The following is a 20,357-nucleotide window of genomic DNA, read 5'->3' on the forward strand; positions in this document are numbered from 1 at the left end:
GATTCGACTCTGCCCGAATTTGTCTCCCGCCAGACAAACGTCTAGCGCTTCGGTCGGGGGTCCGCTCCCTTCGGACCCAGGTCTCAGTCCCCATCCGCACTTGTATGGAAGTCCTGGGTCGGATGGTGGCAACTATGGAGGCCGAACCCTTTGCCCAGTTTCATTACCGCCCCCTTCAACTGGCGATTCTCTCTCGATGGAACAGGTCTCCTCTGTCCCTCGATTGTCAGATTGTTCTCCCTCGCAGGGTCCGTCAGTCTCTGCTCTGGTGGCTCCGCTCCCCCCTTCTTCTCAAAGGGTGGTAATTTCTTCCCCTTCACTGGCAGGTTGTTACAACGGATGCCAGCCTGTCGGGCTGGGGCGGCGTGTTCAGGGATTGGACGGTTCAGGGACTCTGGTCTCCCCGGGAGACCCTTCTTCCGATAAACATATTGGAATTACGGGCGATTCTTCATTGGGAGTCCCGTCTTCAGTCCCGTCCTGTCCACGTTCAGTCGGACAACGCCACGGCCGTGGCGTACATAAATCGACAAGGCGGCACTCGCAGCTCGGCAGCCATGGCCGAGGTGACCAAGATTCTCACCTGGGCGGAAAGCAAGGTTCCGGCCATTTCGGCGATTCACATTCCGGGAGTGCTCAACTGGGAAGCGGACTTCCTCAGTCGGTCCTCACCCGACCCCGGCGAGTGGTCTCTATATCCAGAGGTCTTCGCGCAGCTCTGCGACCTCTGGGGCATTACGGACGTCGACCTCTTCGCTTCCCGGCACAATCGGAAGATCCTTCCTTTTGTGTCCAAGTCCCAGGACCCTCAGGCTCTGGCCGTGGGTCACCCTAGTGATTCCTTGGGCGGGGTTTTCCCTACCCTATCTGTTCCCTCCCCTTCCGCTCCTTCCCAGGGTGCTGAGGAAGCTCAAAGCAGAGGACGTCCCCGCCATTCTGGTAGCTCCAGATTGGCCCCGAAGGTCGTGGTACGCCAACGTAGTCAGGCTCCTGGACGACACTCCACTGCGCCTTCCGCTCCGTCCGGACCTGCTCTCTCAGGGTCCTCTTTGCCACCCCAATTTACAGTCGCTGCATTTGACGGCGTGGCGGTTGAGACCGCGGTTTTGAGGGCCCGCGGGTTCTCTTCTCAAGTCATTCACACCATGCTCAGGGCTTGTAAGCCCTCCTCTGCAAGAATTTACCACCGTACTTGGCGGTCTTATTTTCGTTGGTGTGAAGCTCAGCACTTCTCCCCGGTAACCTTCTCGGTTCCCCGTCTTCTCTCCTTTTTACAGTCGGGGTTGGAACTGGGGTTGTCTCTCAGTTCACTTAAAGGTCAGGTTTCGGCCCTTGCTGTTCTTTTCCAGCGGCCCCTGGCTTCTAATTCTCATGTCCGGACCTTCCTTCAAGGAGTGGTGCACGTTGTTCCTCCTTATCGGTCACCCTCTCCCCCTTGGGACTTGAATTTGGTTCTGAGTGCCCTCCAGGGTGCACCCTTTGAGCCCCTTAGAGAGGTGTCTCTCCGCCTCCTTTCTTGGAAAGTGGCATTTCTTGTTGCTATCACCTCCATCCGGAGGGTGTCTGAATTGGCAGCTTTTTCCTGCCGTTATCCGTTTCTGGTGATCCACCAGGACAAGGTTGTTTTCCGGCCAAATCCTTCCTTTTTGCCTAAGGTGGTCTCGGCCTTTCATCTCAATGAGGACATTGTCCTCCCGTCCTTTTGTCCTGCTCCTTCTCATCCTAAGGAGCGCTTACTACACAAGCTGGATGTAGTTCGGGCTGTTCGGTCTTATCTCTCCATCACTTCTTCGTTTCGTCAGCGTGATTCCTTTTTCGTCCTTACAGAAGGTCATCTCAAGTGACAACCTGCTTCCAAGGCCACCATTTCTCGGTGGATTCGGTCCTCCATTTCGGAAGCCTATCGCTGTAAGGGGAAGATTCCTCCTTTCAGGGTTGTGGCTCATTCTACCCGTTCTGTTGGGGCATCCTGGGCTCTCCAGAATAGAGCCTCGGCCTCGCAGATTTGCAAGGCAGCTACCTGGTCGTCTTTGCACACTTTCTCGAGGTTTTACCGAGTTCATACTTTCGCATCGGCTGATACTAGTCTGGGGCGTAAAGTATTGCAGGTGGCAGTGGATTGGCCGTCTGCCTGACTGCTTATCTGCCCACCCAAGGGATGGCTTTGGTACGTCCCATGCACTGTGTCCCCCAATGGAGCCAATAGAGAAAAGGAGATTTTTGTTTACTTACCGTAAAATCTCTTTCTCGAAGGATCCATTGGGGGACACAGATCCCGCCCTTTTGGGTTTCTCTTTGGTTCTCTGTCCGAGGGTGAGTTCAGTTATGTTTTTTCTTCTGGTTCTCGGACAGTTTTGGGTTTTTCTTTGAGCTGTTGGTCTCCTCCTATTGCTCTGGAACTTAAACTGATTAGCTCAGAGCCTGAAGGCGGGTATATCCTGCTGGGAGGAGCCGACTTTTTTTATTACCATAGTGTCACACCTCCTAGAGACAGCAGCATACACCCATGGTCTGTGTCCCCCAATGGATCCTTCGAGAAAGAGATTTTACGGTAAGTAAACAAAAATCTCCTTTTTACTTTACCATTTTATTCTACATTTTATTTGGACCATCTTTGCTGCTTTCAGCATAGGCAGTTATATGTCTATGGACGGTTTCCCATGCTTTATTTCATTAGGCCAGTTTGTTTCTTGGCCTTTTGCCTTGTATGCATAAGCAAAAAGCATCCTATGTTGTTGTTTTTTGTCTTACTTTCTTTTTTTCTGTTAGGATGAGAGCATTTCTCATTGGCACAGTGAACAGTGAATTGTTCATACTGGGAGTTAGAATGGTTATTTAGTTAACTTGTCTCTATTTCAGCAGATGGAGAGAAAGTTTCAGACAGCAAGGAAGGATCAGAAGAGACTGATAAGGAAGAGACTGAAGTAAAGAATAAGGTAGAACGAGACATTGGAGAAGGTAACCTGTCCACAGCCGCTGCTGCTGCTTTGGCTGCTGCTGCTGTCAAGGCTAAGGTGAGTAAGATATCCGGTCATACAGCTGGCAGCATACTGAAATTTTGAGAACCTTAGATATACATTGTTTTATCAGTGAGCTGTTAGGTGATATGAGTTGGAAATATCACATTGCCTTCTTATCACAATAATGATTTCTCTTTCAATAGCACCTGGCAGCAGTAGAGGAGCGCAAGATCAAGTCTCTGGTGGCTCTGTTAGTGGAGACCCAGATGAAGAAACTGGAAATTAAATTGAGGCACTTTGAGGAGCTTGAAACCATCATGGACAGGGAGAGGGAAGCTGTACGTTATGGTTTCTATTACTTAACCATTAAAAACACTTTTCAAACTGGAGTTAATTGATATGCAATAATGTTATTTATTCTGCAGCTGTAATGTTACAGAATTAAAGGAGCTAAGCAGATAAATACATAGTTTTGTGAGAAAAGTTCTAGGATACCTTGTAACTTATTTATGTAATCCTTTGCTCCTCCGGGGCTAAATAGTCATGTGGTTGGTCCTACTTCATGATTGACAACCATCCATTCTAAGTTTGCATATTGAGATAGCTGTCAATCACTAAGCAGGACTGTCTACATGACTACATAGTCCAGAAGGAGATTTCCATGAAAAGTTATCCTGAAACTTTTTTCACAAAGATGTATATCAATCTACTCAGCTCCTCCTGTTCTATGTTATGATGCCTGCAAATCAGATTGCATTTTCAGCATGACAGGTAAAATTTTTGTATAATTTTGATTACACAACATGCTTACTATTTTGAGGATGCAATATATACATACAGTGGTCCCTAAACATACGATGGTAATCCGTTCCAAATAGACCATCGTTTGCTGAAACCATCGTATGTTGAAGGATCCGTGCAATGTAAAGCATAGGACAGTGGTCCACAACCTGCGGACCTCCAGATGTTGCAAAACTACAACACCCAGCATGCCCGGACAGCAAACGTCTGTCCGGGCATGCTGGGAGTTGTAGTTTTGCAACATCTGGTGGTCCGCATGTTGAAAACCACTGGTATTGGAGGTTATACTCACATGTCGCCGCCGCTCCGGACCGTCACCGCTGCCCTGGATGTCGCCTTCCATCGCTGTCGCCGCGTCCCCGGGGTGTCCCCGACACTCCGGCAAGGCCTCTGCTTCCCCGGCATCCCCGCTCTCACGTCGACACCATCACGTCGCTACGCACGCCGCTCCTATTGGATGACGGGACGGCGCGCGCACCGACGTGATGACGACTATGGAGAGCGCCGATGATGCAGGGGATCCCGAAGAGGACGCGCCGGAGCCCCGAGGACAGGTAAGTGATCGTCAGCGGACCACTCGGGGCACCGTAAATGGCGTTCCGGTGGCAGCTGCAGGATAGCCGTTTATGCGATGGCCCCGACATACAAAAGCATCAAATGTTGATGCTGCCTTCAACATGTGATGGCCTCTGAGAGGCCATCGTATGTTGAAATGATCGTATGTCGGGGCCATCGTAGGTCGGGGGGTCACTGTATATGTTTGTGTGTGTATATATATATATATATTTATATTTTGACAACTGCCCCCAGAAGAGAACTTTTTTTATGCAATTTTGGGTGGTCATCTCAGAGGTTTCACTGTATTTACCCCACTGAAAGTGAATACTTTATGGAGCCACCTTTTGCACATGCAAGTCTTTTGCTGTATCTCTCTTGTGTAGTGGTCTTCAAACTGTGGATCTTCAGATGTTGCAAAATTACAACTTTAATAACTGTAGTTTTGAAACAGCTGGATGTCCACATTTTGGAGACCACTGGTCTATTAGCTTACCACATTGTGGCACTGAGATTTTTGCCCATTCTTCCTGGCAAAACTGTTTAAACTCCTTCAGGTAATATAGGATGTATTGTGTCCAGCAGTGTTTAAATCATGCCCATGTTCTTCTTTAAGCAAAGGCTTTTTTTCTGCCCACATTTGCATTAAGCCCCATGGAGTGTACAGCTTATAGTGGTCCTATGGACAGATACTTCTATCTCTGCTGTGGAGCTTTGAAGCTCCTTGAGACTTGTTGATGTCTTCCTCGCCTACTCAGTGCATTTTGGTGGGCATTCTTTTATTGTCAGGTTTAGCAGTGTCAAAAACATATTGACACACAATATGAAATAAAAACGTGTAAAAGGTGTAACCCAAAAGAGATTACTGTAACAGATGTTAAAAATGTGCAACCAATTACTAATATGACTAAAAACATTTGGGAAATACATTTTAATGTGCAAAATTCTACTAATAGTGATCCTGTGCTTGAGCGTGCTGCAACAGTGCAAGATGACTGTTCCATATTCTTGACTAAAGAGCCAAGTTACCTTAAGTTGCTTGCTAGGTTGGTAATACATGATATCACTAACCAGTAGTTGTGACATGTAGTTGTGACCCTTGATACGTATGATGTTTCAGAATTTTGTGCACACTCCTAGTTCCAGCTGTCACAGCTGGTAAAACATGGTAAAACACATGGAGGGTGCAACTAGTTGAAAAAACAGTATTGGTTTTTCTATACTGATATTGCTCAGCATCATATGTAGTATTTCAGATTGACTCCGATTTAGAAAGTTTTATCTCCTATTTAGATCACGTAGTCAAAATGATTAAATGTGTGTGTGTGTGTGTGTGTGTATATATATATATATATATGTGTGTGTAATTTAATTTTTTATTTATTTTTTTGCAGCTGGAATACCAGCGACAGCAGCTTCTAGCGGACAGACAATCATTTCATATGGAGCAGTTAAAATATGCAGAGTTGAGAGCGCGCCAGCAGCATTTCCAGCAGATTCAGAATCAGCACCAGCAGCAACACCAGCCCCTACCAAGTGGTCAGCCTGTCGCACCCACTGCACACTCCAACCCAGTGCCACAGGCCTCTGTCACACCTGGGCCAGGAAACTCTGCAAGCGCTTCAGATGGGATTGTTCAGCCAAATGCACCTTCAGCGCAGCCACCAGTGAATAGTCAGCAACCAGTGGCAACACAGCCCAGTCCAGCGCCCAGTGAGTTACCTGACTTTTCTTCTGTTCAAATAATGTATTCTTGTTTTACTTCTTTTCATCCACACCAAGTATTTCGACTCACCTAAGTACATGTTGCTTTCTTCATTAAAATCTTAGCTTGTTGAAAAATCTGTTTCTGTGAGATCATGACTGACTTTGCCATAGGATCTTGCAGCACACTGTTATTGAACCCTAGTCTGTCTTAAATCCCATTATTATAATCCACAACCCTGTAACCTATGTCCAGGGCACTAAGGTCCCATTAAGAGACAGACTACCATATAAAACATAGCTTTTAATATATTCCTACATTTAAAATGGTGAATTAGTGCTAAATAAGATCCCATTATTAATACAAGATTTTTTATTTCCTGCAGGTGCCGGTGCATATACAGGTCAACAAACACCTACCCCAATGATCCCATCAGCAGTACCAGTTCCTTCCCAGCCACCGGTGCCCGGTAATCAGCACCCTAGCATGCCTCTGCCTGTCCCATTTAATATGGGTAGTGACTTGGTAGACTCTGTTCATTACAACCCTTCTACTAACCCCTACTCAATTCACCACTCCATGCATGGCACCTTCCCTCCAACAGCATGTCATGTTGGAGGGGCACCTCCACTTACACATAACCCTGCCATAACCATGTCTCCAGCCCCTCCTAACTTGCCGTCCTCCCTGAGTTCAGCTGCATCTCATAGCCCTGCCATCGTAGCTGCCATGCAGGGAGGCTCTGCCGTCACTTCGAGTCCTGTGCCAGGTGAGCTCAATGAAGATGGTGAGCAGAATTGAGAAGGATTGTTGTCATTCTGGGAGAAGTGTTAAAAGGGCAGGAAATATTTCATAGTAGTGCTAAATGTAGAGAGACTGTTCCGCAGAGTGATTGTGTTATGGAGCTGAGAAGCCTATATAATTTAGTGTGTGAACATTAGTAGTTAGAGGACCTACTGTTTCTTTCCACCTTCTCTTAAAACATAGCTCCAGTTTTAAGTGTTGTTGCATCTTCCTCTAAAAGTTTTAAAAAGCAAGCAAGCTATGTGAGAGAGGCTTCTGCGTCACTTCTGACCCTTTACTGCCATAGTTTTAAAGTAAACAAAATTATAAACTACCGTATTTTTCGCCGTATAAGACGCACTTTTTCTTCCCTTAGGGGGGGGGAAGTTGGTGCGTCTTATACGGCGAATACACACCTATCGCGGCGGTCCCTGCAGCCATCAACGGCCAGGACCCGCGGCTAATACAGGACATCACCGTTCGCGGTGAGGCCCTGTATTAACCCTTCAGATGCGGCAATCAAAGCTGACCACCTTTTCTGAAGGGAAAGTGACACTAACCCAGCTGCTCAGTCGGCCTGTTCGGGACCACCGCGGTGAAATCACGGCGTCCCGAACAGCTTACAGGATACCGGGAGGGACCTTACCTGCCTCCTTGGAGTCTGCTCTGCTGTCCCGTCATCCAATAGGAGCGGCGTGCGTAGCGACGTGATGATGGCGACGTGAAGACAGCAACAGAGAGCGTGGATCCAGGGGAAGACGTCCAGAGCGTCGGGGACACCACGGGGACGCGGCGACAGCGATGGAGCGACATCCAGGGCAGGGGTGACGGGTCCGGAGCAGCGGGAACACGCAAGTATTACCTCCTATACCGTTGGCTGTCCGGGCATGCTGGGAGTTGTAGTTTTGCAACATCTGGAGGTCCGCAGGTTGGAGATCACTGTTGGGTTCAGAATCTTTTTTTTTTTTTTCTAGATTTTGCACCTTTAAAATTGGGTGCGTCTTATATGCCGGTGCGTCTTATAGGGCGACTTTTATACAGTTCTGCCTCAAAGTGTAAAGTATTGTAGAAGTATGATATAATAAGTAATTCATGTTTGTGGATAAGAGTCCATACATGCCATTTATGGCTACATGCACAAATCTTTACAAAATCAACAAGACTGAGGAAACTAACAATTCTCATGTCAGTTATCATTTCATATTGATAAGAAGCACAATTAGACACAGGGGTGTGCTTATCTTCTCACCTCTTCAGTAACCAAAAGGGTTCCTGGAAGGTTGTGCAGATGAGAGCAAGTGGTTTTCATCATTAGATCTTGCTCTTTAGCTTTAGTACTGCTTACAAATATTTAATCTAAAGCTTTCTTGATATAATTTGAACATGAAAATTCTAGGCTTTATTTATGAAACCTTTTTAAAGGTTTTTTCCCTAGTTAGTCTTTGTTTAACCCCTTAAGGATGAATCACATTTTGACCTTAAGGACCCAGCCAATTTTAGTTTTTGCACTTTCATTTTTTCCTCCTCCCCTTCTAAAAATCATAACGCTTTCAATTTTGCACCTACAGACCCACCATATAAGGGCTTGTTTTTTGTGTCACCAATTGTACTTTGTAATGACATCAATCATTTAATAACAAAACAAAAAAACATATTTGTGGGGAAAATTTGAAAAAAAATATGCCATTTTGTAACTTTTGGGGGCTTCCGTTTCTACACAGTGCAATTTTCTAAATAAATTACACCTTATCTTTATTCTGTAGGTCCATATGGTTACAATGATACCCAATTTATGTAGGTTTTATTTAATTTGACTACTTTAACCCCTTTAGGACACAGCCCATTTTGACCTTAAGGACACAGCCGGTTTTTGCAAATCTGACCACTGTCACTTTAAGCATTAATAACTCTGGGATGCTTTAACTTATGAATTTGATTCTGAGACTGTTTTTCCGTGACATATTCTACTTTATGTTAGTGGAAAATTTTTGTCAATACTTGCATCATTTCTTGGTGAAAAAATCCCAAATTTCATGAAAAATTTGAAAATTTAGCATTTTACGAACCTTAAACCCTTAACGACGAAGGACATATATTTACGTCCTCTGCCGGCTCCCGCGATAAGCCGCGGGGTCATATCGACCCGATAAGCCGCGTCATATCGGGTCGGTCCCGGCGGCCATCAACGGCCGGGACCCGCGGCTAATACAGGACATCACCGATCGCGGTGATGCCCTGTATTAACCTTCAGACGCGGCGATCAAAGCTGACCACCGCGTCTAAAGTGAAAGTATCCCGGCTGCTCAGTCGGGCTGTTCGGGAGCGGCGCGGTGAAATCGCGGCGTCCCGAACAGCTTACAGGACACCAGGAGGGCCCTTACCTCTCTCCTCGGTGTCCGATCGGTTAATGACTGCCCTGTGCCTGAGATCTAGGCAGAAGCAATCAAGCGCCGATAACATGGATCACAGGCATGTTAATACACGCCAGTGATCTGTGTGAAAGATCAGTGTGTGCAGTGTTATAGGTCCCTATGGGAGCTATAACACTGCAAAAAAAAAAAAAGTGTTAATAAAGATCATTTAACCCCTTCCCTAATAAAAGTTTGAATCACCCCCCTTTTCCCATAAAAAAATAAAACAGTGTCAATAAAAATAAACATATGTGGTATCGCCGCGTGCGTAAATGTCCGAACTATAAAAATATATAGTTAATTAAACCGCACGGTCAATGGCGTAAACGTAAAAAAATTCCAAAGTCCAAAAAAGCGTATTTTTGGTAACTTTTTATACCATTAAAAAATTCATAAAAAGTGATCAAAAAGTCTGCTCAAAACTGAAATGATACTGATAAAAACTTCAGATCACGGCGCAAAAAATGAGTCCTCATACCGCCCTGTACGTGTAAAAATAAAAGTTATAGGGGTCAGAAGATGACATTTTTAAACATATAAATTTTCCTGCATGTAGTTATGATTTTTTCCAGAAGTACAACAAAATCAAACCTATATAAGTAGGGTACGATTTTAACCGTATGGACCTACAGAATAATGATAAGGTGTCATTTTTACCGAAATATGCACTGCGTAGAAACGGAAGCCCCCAAAATTTACAAAATGGCGTTTTTTCTTTGCTTTTGTCGCACAATGATTTTTTTTTTCCGTTTTGCTGTGGATTTTTGGGTAAAATGACTAATGTCACTGCAAAGTAGAATTGATGACGCAAAAAATAAGCCATAATATGGATTTTTAGGTGGAAAATTTAAAGGGTTATGATTTTTAAAAGGTAAGGAGGAAAAAACAAAAATGCAAAAACTAAAAAACCCTGCGTCCTTAAGGGGTTAAAGCTCTCTCCTTGTAAGGAAAGTGGACATTCCAAATAAATGATATGTTGATTCACATGTACAATATGTCTAGTTTGTGTTTGCATCATAAAGTTGACATGTTTTTACTTTTTGAAGACATTAGAGGCTTTTTAGTTTAGCAGCAATTTTCCAATTTTTCATGAAAATTCTAAATCTGAATTTTTCAGGGACCAGTTCAGTTTCGAAGTGAATTTGAGGGTCTTTGTTAGAAATACCCAATAATGGACCCCATTATGAAAACTGCACCCCTAAAAGTATTCAAAATGACATTCAGAAAGTTTGTTAACCCTTTAGGTGTTTCACAGGAATAGCAGAAAAGTGGAGGAGAAAATTCAAAATCTTTATTTTTTACACCAACATGTTCTTGTAAACCCATTTTTTTTAATTTTCACAAGGGGTAATAGGTAAAAATGTCCCCCAAAATTTGTAACCCTATTTCTCTCGAGTAAGGAAATACCTCATATGTGGATGTAAAGTGCTCTGTGGGTGCACTAGAGGGCTCAGAAGGGAAGGAGCGACAATAGGATTTTGGAGAGCAAATTTTGCTGAAATGGTTGTTGGGGGGCATGTGTCATTTAGGAAGCCCCCATGGTGCCATAACAGCAAAAAAAAAAAACACATGGCACACTATTTTGGAAACTACACCCCTCAAGGAACGTAACAAGGGGTATAGTGAGCCTTAATACACCACAGGTGATTGCCGAATTTTCGCTAAAGTTGGACGTGAGAATGAAAAATGTAATTTTTTTTCACAAAAATGCTGGTGTTATCCCAAATTTTTCACTTTTACAAGGGGTAATGGGAGAAAAATCCCCCCAAAATGTGTAACACAATTTCTTATGAGTATGGAAATACCCCATATGTGGATGTAAAGTGCGCTGCAGGCGAAGTACAATGCTCAGAAGAGAAAGAGCACCATTGGGCTTTTGGAAAGAGAATTTGGTTGGAATAGAAGTCGGGGGCCTTGTGCGTTTACAAAGCCTCCATGGTACCAGAACAGTGGACCCCCCCCCCATGTAACCCCATTTTGGAAACTTCACCCCTCACAGAATTTAATAAGGGGTTCAGTTAGCATTTACACCCCACTGGCGTTTGACAGATTTTTTTGAACAGTGGGCTGTGCAAATGAAAAATTAAATTTTTCATTTTCAAGGACCACTGTTCCAAAAATCTGTCAAACACCTGTGGGATGTAAATGCTCACTGTACCCCTTATTACATTCCATGAGGGGTGTAGCTTCCGAAATGGGGTCGCATGTGGGGGGGTTCTGCTGTTCTGGCACCATGGGGACTTTGTAAACACACATGGCATACAATTCCAGACAAATTCTCTCTCAAAAAGCCCAATGGCGCTCCTTCTCTTCTGAGCCCTGTAGTGCGCCCGCAGAGCACTTTACATCCACATATGGGGTATTTCCATACTTTCATACTTTGGGGTAACACCAGCATTTTAGTGAAAAAAAAAATGATTTTTAATTTTCACGTCCAACTTTGACGAAAATGTGTCTAACAGCTGTGGGGTATTAAGGCTCACTCTATAGCTTGTTACATTCAGTGAGGGGTGAAGTTTCCAAAATGGGGTCACATGTAAGTGATTTTTTTTTTTGCGTTTTTGTCAGAACCGCTTTATCAGCCACCCCTCTGCAAATCACCAATTTAGACCTCAAATGTACATAGTGCGCTCTCAATTCTGAGCCATGTTGTGCACCCGCAGAGCACTTTACGTCCACATATGGGGTATTTCCGTACCCCATATGTGCAAATCCCTAATTTAGGCCTCAAATGCACATCGCGCTCTCTCACTTCGGAGCCCTGTTATATTTTAAGGCAACAGTTTAGGGCCACAAATGGGGTATTTCCGTACTCAGGAGAAATTACATTACAAATTTTGGTGGTCTTTTTCTCCTTTTACCTCTTGTAAAAATGAAAAGTATGGGGCAGCACCAGCATGTTAGTGTAAAAATGTTTATTTTTTTACACTAACATGCTGGTGTAGACCCCACCTTTACCTTTTCATATAGGGTAAAAGGAGAAAAAGTCCCCCAAAATTTGTTAGGCAATTTCGCCTGAGTACGGAAATACCCCATTTGTGGCCCTAAACTGTTGCCTTAAAATATAACAGGGCTCCAAAGTGAGAGAGCGCCATGTGCATTTGAGGCCTAATTTAGGGATTTGCATAGGGACGGACACACCAGTGTTCCCCAAACAGGGTGCCTCCAGCTGTTGCAAAACTCCCAGTATGCCTGAACAGTCAATGGCTGTCCGGCAATACTGGGAGTTATTTTGCAACAGCTGGAGGCTCTGTTTTGGAAACACTGCCGTATGAAACTTTTTTTTATTTTTTATTGGGGGGTGTAGTGTAGTGTTTTTAGGGTACATTCACACTGGCTGAGGTTCACAGCAAGTTTCCCTGTAAACCCGCCCATGTGAATATACCCTGTGCATTCACATGGGATGGGTGGGGGCAAACCTCCAGCTGTTGCAAAACTACAACTCCCAGCATGCACTGACAGACCATGCATGCTGGGAGTTGTAGTTATGCAACAGCTGGTGGCACACAGGTTGGGAAACACTGAGTTTCCCAACCAGTGTGCCTCCAGTTGTTGCAAAACTACAACTCCCAGCATACCCAGAGAGCCGAAGAGCATGCTGGGAGTTGTAGTTTTGCAACGTCTGGCCCATCAGATGTTGTCGAACTACAACGCTTTAATCCATACAGTGTATATTCTTGGTAGTAAAATGGTTAAACTTTTGGATGGAGATGCAGCCACCCTCATATCTGGAGTATTCGTTAATATAGATGTTAATGTGAACAAGATAAAAGTGTAAGCCATCATGGTAAATGTATAGGCAGTAGATGGGCAGCAGTTTTTGGGCTACACCCAACATCTAGTTTAATACTATATTGTATGTCTGTTGGATTTTACATAGCTCTGTTAATCTCAGTGGAGAAAAGCTGTGCAGATTTCAGGGCATGTTGCAGATTTTTACGTTTCAAGCATGACCCATATGTTACTGTTTTCTTTGAAATTTTGCTGCAGATTTCACTTATGTTGGGGAATTATAACTGCTTAATAGTGGATACAACAGCGTCTGTGTTAGGGACCGTCTGCTCATTGTATACATTCTGTAGGCTCCTGTGTCATCCCATGCTCCACTGTTTTTGTGCATCTTTTTCTATGTCTAACACAAGGTGTTCCCACAATGCCCTCTTTTCTTTTTACGTTTAGGCTTGGACTACATGGTGAATTCATTAAATTGCATGTGTGTTGCACTTGCACGAAAACCACAGTGTTTTGGGATATTTTGCTTTGTTCTCTGAATGGCATGTCCATTTCTATGTATTATTGAATATTTCTTTGGACACATTTTACCTTCAGTTGAATGCATGTTCAGTACCACTAGGGGGCGATGTGGGCATGTTATTATTTCCTGTCTCTGCAGCTTCTATCCCCTTTAAATCTGACTGTGAATGCTTGCCGCACTAATAGTCTGTTGGTGTTTTTTTTCCTTAATTTTTTCTTAAAGTGGGATTGGTTAATAAAAAATAAGTAAAATTGCTTATTATGGTATATTGTATATAGTCATCATATGTCTTGCCATAGAATTGATTGTATAACTGTTCACCCCACCCACTTCCAGACAGTATTTTGTTTCGGTACATTTGGCAGCACTTTACTTTAACCTTCTGTGGATAGGTTTCAGCTTGGCACGTGTGAATACTGAAGTCCTTAGCTACATAGCTGTCACTCTTTGTTGAGTTACCCTAAAATCTTGAGTATTCAGCCACAGGTTCTCAACTGGATTAAGGTCTGGACTATGGGCTATAATTCAGAGGCATCTACTTAATATGCAGCCCCATGTAAATGCAGCATATTGCAGCTACAGGTTCACACTCCTAGTGTCCAAAACAGCAGAAAATAGAGCGATGCAAGAATACAGCGGGTTAATAGTTAGGAGTCCTCTGTATTCATGAGGAGGGTGCTCCCTTGCTCCTCTTTGCTGTGCACGGAAATCAACTGCAGTGGTGATTTCCCCATAAAGTGCTGTGTGCTGTACACCCCTCCCTTATACAATTTACCTGTCGATAACATCCTGAAGGACATTCCTCATGAATATAGCAGATATAACTATGTGCCTGCTCTATTCTTTCAGCGCTTCTATTAGCTAAGTGAACCAAAATTGCTACAGGTCCCTTCCAGTGCCGCTCCCAGCTGTCAGCTTCTCCTCTCCATTGAGAACTGCCCTCTTAGCCAATCACTGGCTTAGGAAGTGCCTACTCTGCCAATCACTGGCTGCAGCGGTGACCAGTCTGTGTCAAGATGGAGAAGAGGAAGTGCGGACAGCTGGGACTGGCACCGCCACAACTGAATTAGTGGCAGGTGAGTACAGGTTTGTTTTTTTTCACCCTTTTTTAAAGGTAATGCATCTCATAATTTTTTTTTTTACTTACTAAAGACAGATATTGAAGCATATTCTTCTTTTTCTAATGTTTCTTTTCTAATTTATTTTTATTTATTTATACATTTTTTTGTACATTATTATAGGGGCAGCCATCTTGCCTGAGCTGTTTTGAACAGCATTTAGATTTACAGCAAGCACTGTGGCAACAATAGACAATTCTACAGGCAACAATAAACTGAAGCTGTCCCATTGTCATGACTGGCAAAGGTGTCTGAGAATGCACAGCGACCCTTGCAGAGGTCATTTTAGAGGGATGCTGATCTGTGAGCATCAGCTATTGTGTGTACCTCTGTTATCTTTACTCTGCTTTAATCCTGTCTGTGATAAGGACAGCGCTGCAGCGAGGTGATCTGTACAAAGCAGGAGGTCTCAGCTATGTTTTAGACCTAGTAGGTAGGATGAAAATGGCAACATTTCAGAATTCTTTTAAAATACAATCAGTAAAATGGAAAATTAGAAAAAAACATCACCAAAAATTCTTTAAAAATATTAACATAAAATCTTGATAAAATAGGTCATTTTCTGATGACCCATTCCCTTTAAATGCATAAATATATCCCCAGGATACCCTTTTTTGTGTATGTGTTTTTTGTTGCACACTTGTAAGGGTTCATTCACACGACAGCCGGATCTGGCAGGGATACAGTGGCGTCCGGTTTTGAAATTTCCCCGCTGGATCCAGCTGTCGTATGGCTGAAACATGGTGTGAATGAACCCTTACAAATGTGCAACAAAATAAATATACACAAAAATTGGATTAATTTAAATGCACCAACTGGAGTCAGACAGTGACTCTGGTTGGCTCATTTTGACACCGTACCCAGTTTTGTGGCCGGACTGAAATCCATGGTATGCTGCAGTTTTAAGTCCGGCAATAAAACGGATGCGGTGCAGAAATGAGCCGACCGGAGTCATTATCTCGGCACATTTAAATTAATGAGATGGAGCACTGCACTGATCTGGCGGGGATACAGCTTCGGACGGTTTTTAAATTTGGCTGTCGTATGGCGGAAACATGGTGTGAATGCATCCTTCCGCCTCTTTGTGCTTCTCCATTCCTCTGCATTTCTTAGGCTGTGACAGGGTAGTGTGGGTGAATAGTTATACTGTCACTAACAGTTGTGGTAAATCTATGCATCCATGAAGAAGAATATTTTTATTTTGACTTATCTCTTATATTGTAAAGTGAGAAATTCTACAGGGGTAGATATATTACAGATAAATATATGATGGTCCATATGTCGGGGATTGTGATTAGAGATGAGCGAACTTACAGTAAATTTGATTCGCCATGAACTTCTCGGCTCGGCAGTTGATGACTTATCCTGCATAAATGAGTTCAGCTTTCCGGTGCTCCGGTGGGCTGGAGACTCTTTCCTAGGACTGTATCCACCTTTTCCAGCCACCGGAGCACATGAAAGCTGAACTAATTTATGCAGGAAAAGTCATCAACTGCCATGACAAATCGAATTTACTGTAAGTTCGCTCTTCTCTAATTGTGATACAGGCCTTGTCTCTTTACAGATCTCTTATCTCTTCAGCCTTTATGTTCAGAACTTTGTGTGTTTCTTGTTCCAGATCCTGTGACACCCCTGCCTCCAGATCCCATCGGAAACACAGTTGCTCCTGCACAGCAGTAATATTAGGACAATTTCTGTTATTGGGGGAAATGGACAGAGGAAAAAGCGGCGGGGGGAGGGGGGGGAAATAAGCTTGTGGAATTTTTTTTCTGCCACTTTACGGTTACGGTTCCACGGCGCTCCCTTCAGGCTCCGAACCACAAATTAAGCTCCCAGGGAACATGGAGCCCTTTTATTGTCATGACCATTGTTCATGTTATGTTACCCGGACCACAACGTTTGCTGCTGTGGTCTGTACAGGACATACAGGACTTTATGATGAATCCAGAAAAGTGTGTGGGACTGTGATTATCTGCAATAATATGTGGGCTTGTGGATGAGCTCTGTATCCTTAGGACCCTATGAACGGGCCCGAGAGCTGATCAAGATACCATACAGGAGATATGGTAAGGAAGCCACCATGGAGAGGAGGATCCTTTCTACCAAGTCTCTGTTCAATAGAATCACAAGGCTCCATCCTCCCTTCTATCTACAGAGAAAGAGACTCATGAAGGCGTAATGAGGATTACCATCCCGGTGGAGTGGGCAGGCCAGTCTCCGTACGTGTCCGCAAAGGACCGAACACTTTAATGTTTGTTATATTGGTGTCTCAAGTTATTCAAGAGGAGTCAGGGCTTCACGTTGCATCTTTTGCTCCTGTTAAAAACTGGTGTTGGAAGAAACGGTTCTTCCCAACATTGATATCCAGTATGACGCTCATTGCACTGGGTTTAAGGTCATTTCATTGTTTTGTTGTCCGACGAATGCTATGAGAGCTCTATATTCTCGTAGCACCTTTGTACAAAATGGGGAGATGCACGGAAATCTACAGAAGGCGTGTTCTTCAGGAGAGGTAGGGGCCCATTTGTGTCGGCAGAAGGAGCGGGTGAGCGCTCTTATACCCCTGCAGAAGGATGGCACAGGGAATGTGTCTCACTCTATCGTGCACTATTTGACCTATTAGTAAAATATTTTAGCTTTTAAGTATATAAGCTTTTTTTTTATTATTTTAAATCGTATTTTAAATATTTTTGGGCAGGGATTGGGACATCAGGGGTTCAGAGTGCACTTTATTGAATGGAACGGTGTTTCCCAACCAGGGTGCCTCCAGCTGTTGCCAAACTACAACTCCCAGCATGCCCGGACAGCCTTTGGCTGTCCGGGCATGCTGGGAGTTGTAGTTTGGCAACAGCTGGAGGCACCCTGGTTGGGAAACACTGAAATGAAGGCTGGGAGAGAAGGTTTTTTTTTTTTTTTTTACTGCAAGGTCTAGGCTAGAGAGGGAAGTGTTGTGTGATGATTTGCCAGCACATCAGTAGGAAAGAACTCCTCTATTTGAGGGTGAGTACTTTAACCTCCTTGGAGCTCTGATAACCACTTGGTTATACTGACCCCACCCGTCTGTATGTTCATGTTACCTGTACATTATCCTGTGTCTGTGCAACTTACAGTTCCCCAGCCTTGGGGCATTAAAATCTTAAAATTTATAAAAAAAAAAAAAAAAAAAAGTTTAAATTCTCTTGTCTTATTGAGAAAAATCTTGGATTGCAGTATAAAGTAGCAAGTAGCTTGTGGGCAGTATTGTGTAAATGTACAGAGGGCTGCTGAGCTGTATACCATGTATTCACGTTCAATCTGAACAGGACAAAGTGACGACATATAATGTGGACCTGTTATGCAATATTCTTTATCCATATTGCATACAAGGATACATAAGGTAAGCTGCTATAGACCGTTTATATGTCCTAGTGGTAGATCTATGCATATCCTCGTCGTCTTATATGTGCTTCATATTAACCAGGCCATAAAAGGAGGCCTGTGCAGCGTCCGTGCCCCAGGCCATTTAAAGAGCGTTTCCTTGTTTTTATTCTTGCAAGGATTCTGTTCAAGGAGAGATGAGATTTCCATGAAGTGGCTCCCATCTGGGCTCTGTGTATCCACCGCTGCATTGGCCAAGGAGTTTCTGAAGGAATCTCATTCCGTGACTCCTTGTTTCTTAAATATTGCGCAACTGCTGAACATCAAGACACATTTAGCAAAGCTTATACTACATGCAAGTTAACCCAAAACAGATGTCGCCTAATGTTTGAACATTTGTCATTTACTTCAATTGCTGTTCAGTTTAGCAGATTGGTTAAGAAAAAATGGGTGCGAAGCTTGCTGAACGGAATTCTGGTGGAACTGCGGCGGAATTTCTTTATTCTCAGAACACAAAATTCAAGCCCCATTTGATTTTAAAAGGATTCTGCCGCGGAAATTCTGTTGTCTAATTGGGGCTCCGGTATCCCATTTAAATCAATTACAGCGGAATTCCGTGTGGAAATTCGGCGTTGTGAACATACCCTAATGCAATCCTCCTCTCATTGTTTCGTGGTGCTACATGAATATAGAAGCCCCACACAAGCCAGCTCTCAAGAGAAAGGTAATTGGAAACGGAACACTCACAGATGGGAGGCTACAATGCTTGTTTATTCTCTGGTCTTTACATAAATCAAGGAATGGCTCAATGGAGTAAGATGCAGACAAGTACAGGGGGCATTCACTGGGCGAATGCTGCTCCACAATGATCAATGCTTCATTCAGACAAAGCGTTGGTCAGCATGAAAATGCCGTCACCCAGGGGACACCCCGCGTACATTTTACTCCCTTGCGCAGCAATCCCTGGAATTATGTAAAGAACAAAGAATAAACAAGCATTGATATCTTCCATCCGTGAGTGCACCGTTTCTTATTACCTTTCTCTGGAGAGCTGGCTTGTATTAATAATGTGTGAACTTCTTGCTTTGCTCCTTATCGAACCTGACCTTGTGCCTTACCCCAAAAAGTGTCATCCATTATTAAGTCTACTGGAGCACACCTGTCATTGTTGTTATAAGAAGACTACGTCAGCACTGACATCTGAGCTCTGACAGAAGACAATGTGGAATTTCCTCCTCTGTTTTCTTTCATACCATAGTGTTCTCATAGCGGGACCGCATTTAACCCTGCAAGGATATTGGGTCAGACCAAAGTGCATTTTTCTTTAAAAGGTGCCTAAATGCGCCACAATTCTGGTTTGATGTAATCCAGCTAACATTTGGTCTAAACATATACTAGACAGTCTTCAGATGCAAAAGATTTATCGGTTACCCTGATACACTGTGATGAATCTGGTGCATGTAAAGATTGTCCTAATGCATTTGTACAATCAAAGGCGAATGACCAGGGAGTCAGGAGTTTGTCTGGCGCAGAGAGGAACCATCAGACAGCCAAGTAAAATCAATGGATTTATTAGATGCAACGCGTTTCGCTGCGCATGCGCAGCTTCATCAGGCATGACAAGGGGAGGCTGGTAACAGGTATATATACCTCCAGGAATTAACCATTAGAGTGCTTTTTGAAAAGAGTTGTTACATAGAATTACATATCCATATGACAATGTATGAAAAAAATATATAAATAAATATAAACAGAAATCACAAAAATAGTAATAAGACAGCAATATGAAAGCACAATGCAATCCTATAAACATATGTATATAAATATATATAATATAATTATAATTATCGCATGTGATGTGAATGTAACACCACAAGCGACTCAAGAAATCGCACCGCTAAATCGCCGGTGCGGCATTCAACAACACAAGTTGGATATTATTTCAAAAAATATATATGATGTAAAGAGTCATGTCAATTGATTCAAGAGATAGAAAAATTTAATTGTATATCGCTACCTTATTAAAAAATAAAATAGTAAAAAATAAATAACAGTGTGATAAACCAAACCGCAACTGATCAAAAAGGAAATGTATGAACACTACTTAGAGAATAAAATGAACTCAATTAACTAATGCGGTATTGAATACAGCAACCGGCGAAAACGCAGGGTGTGAATATTCGTACAAGAATCCAGATTAACAAACAATAAATAAATTAAAAATACAAAGATGTTTATATGTAAAAAAGAAAGGAAAATAAACAAAACTTAGATAATAAAACATAAGGAATAAATAAATACACCGTGGGGCGTTCCAGGGTGAACAGTACAGAAGGAACAAAGAAAAAATCAAGGTATAATATTTTCGAAATTAATCCATATGGAAAGATGGGAAATTTTTAAATCCCAAAT

General features: G+C 43.2%; 1 protein-coding gene across 30 annotated transcripts in view; it reads left to right on the top strand.

Moving 5' to 3' along the window:
- Nucleotides 1-17,360, top strand: part of SMARCC2 (SWI/SNF related, matrix associated, actin dependent regulator of chromatin subfamily c member 2) — a 101,364-nt gene extending 84,004 nt beyond the window's left edge. For 28 of the 30 annotated variants that reach the window (XM_056562278.1, XM_056562277.1, XM_056562270.1 and 25 more), the window contains 5 exons: nucleotides 2,860-3,014; nucleotides 3,164-3,298; nucleotides 5,711-6,029; nucleotides 6,407-6,790; nucleotides 16,207-17,360. In XM_056562278.1, the coding sequence (XP_056418253.1) occupies nucleotides 2,860-3,014; nucleotides 3,164-3,298; nucleotides 5,711-6,029; nucleotides 6,407-6,790; nucleotides 16,207-16,268 (1,055 nt within the window). In that variant the 3' untranslated portion in view covers nucleotides 16,269-17,360. The remainder of the gene's footprint in view (nucleotides 1-2,859; nucleotides 3,015-3,163; nucleotides 3,299-5,710; nucleotides 6,030-6,406; nucleotides 6,791-16,206) is intronic. The other 2 variants (XM_056562271.1, XM_056562302.1) reach the window with 2 other exon arrangements.
- The last annotated feature ends 2,997 nt before the right edge of the window (nucleotides 17,361-20,357 follow it).

This window comes from Hyla sarda, chromosome 2 (genome assembly GCF_029499605.1).
Source record: "Hyla sarda isolate aHylSar1 chromosome 2, aHylSar1.hap1, whole genome shotgun sequence".
In the NCBI taxonomy this organism is placed as follows: Eukaryota; Metazoa; Chordata; class Amphibia; order Anura; family Hylidae; genus Hyla; species Hyla sarda.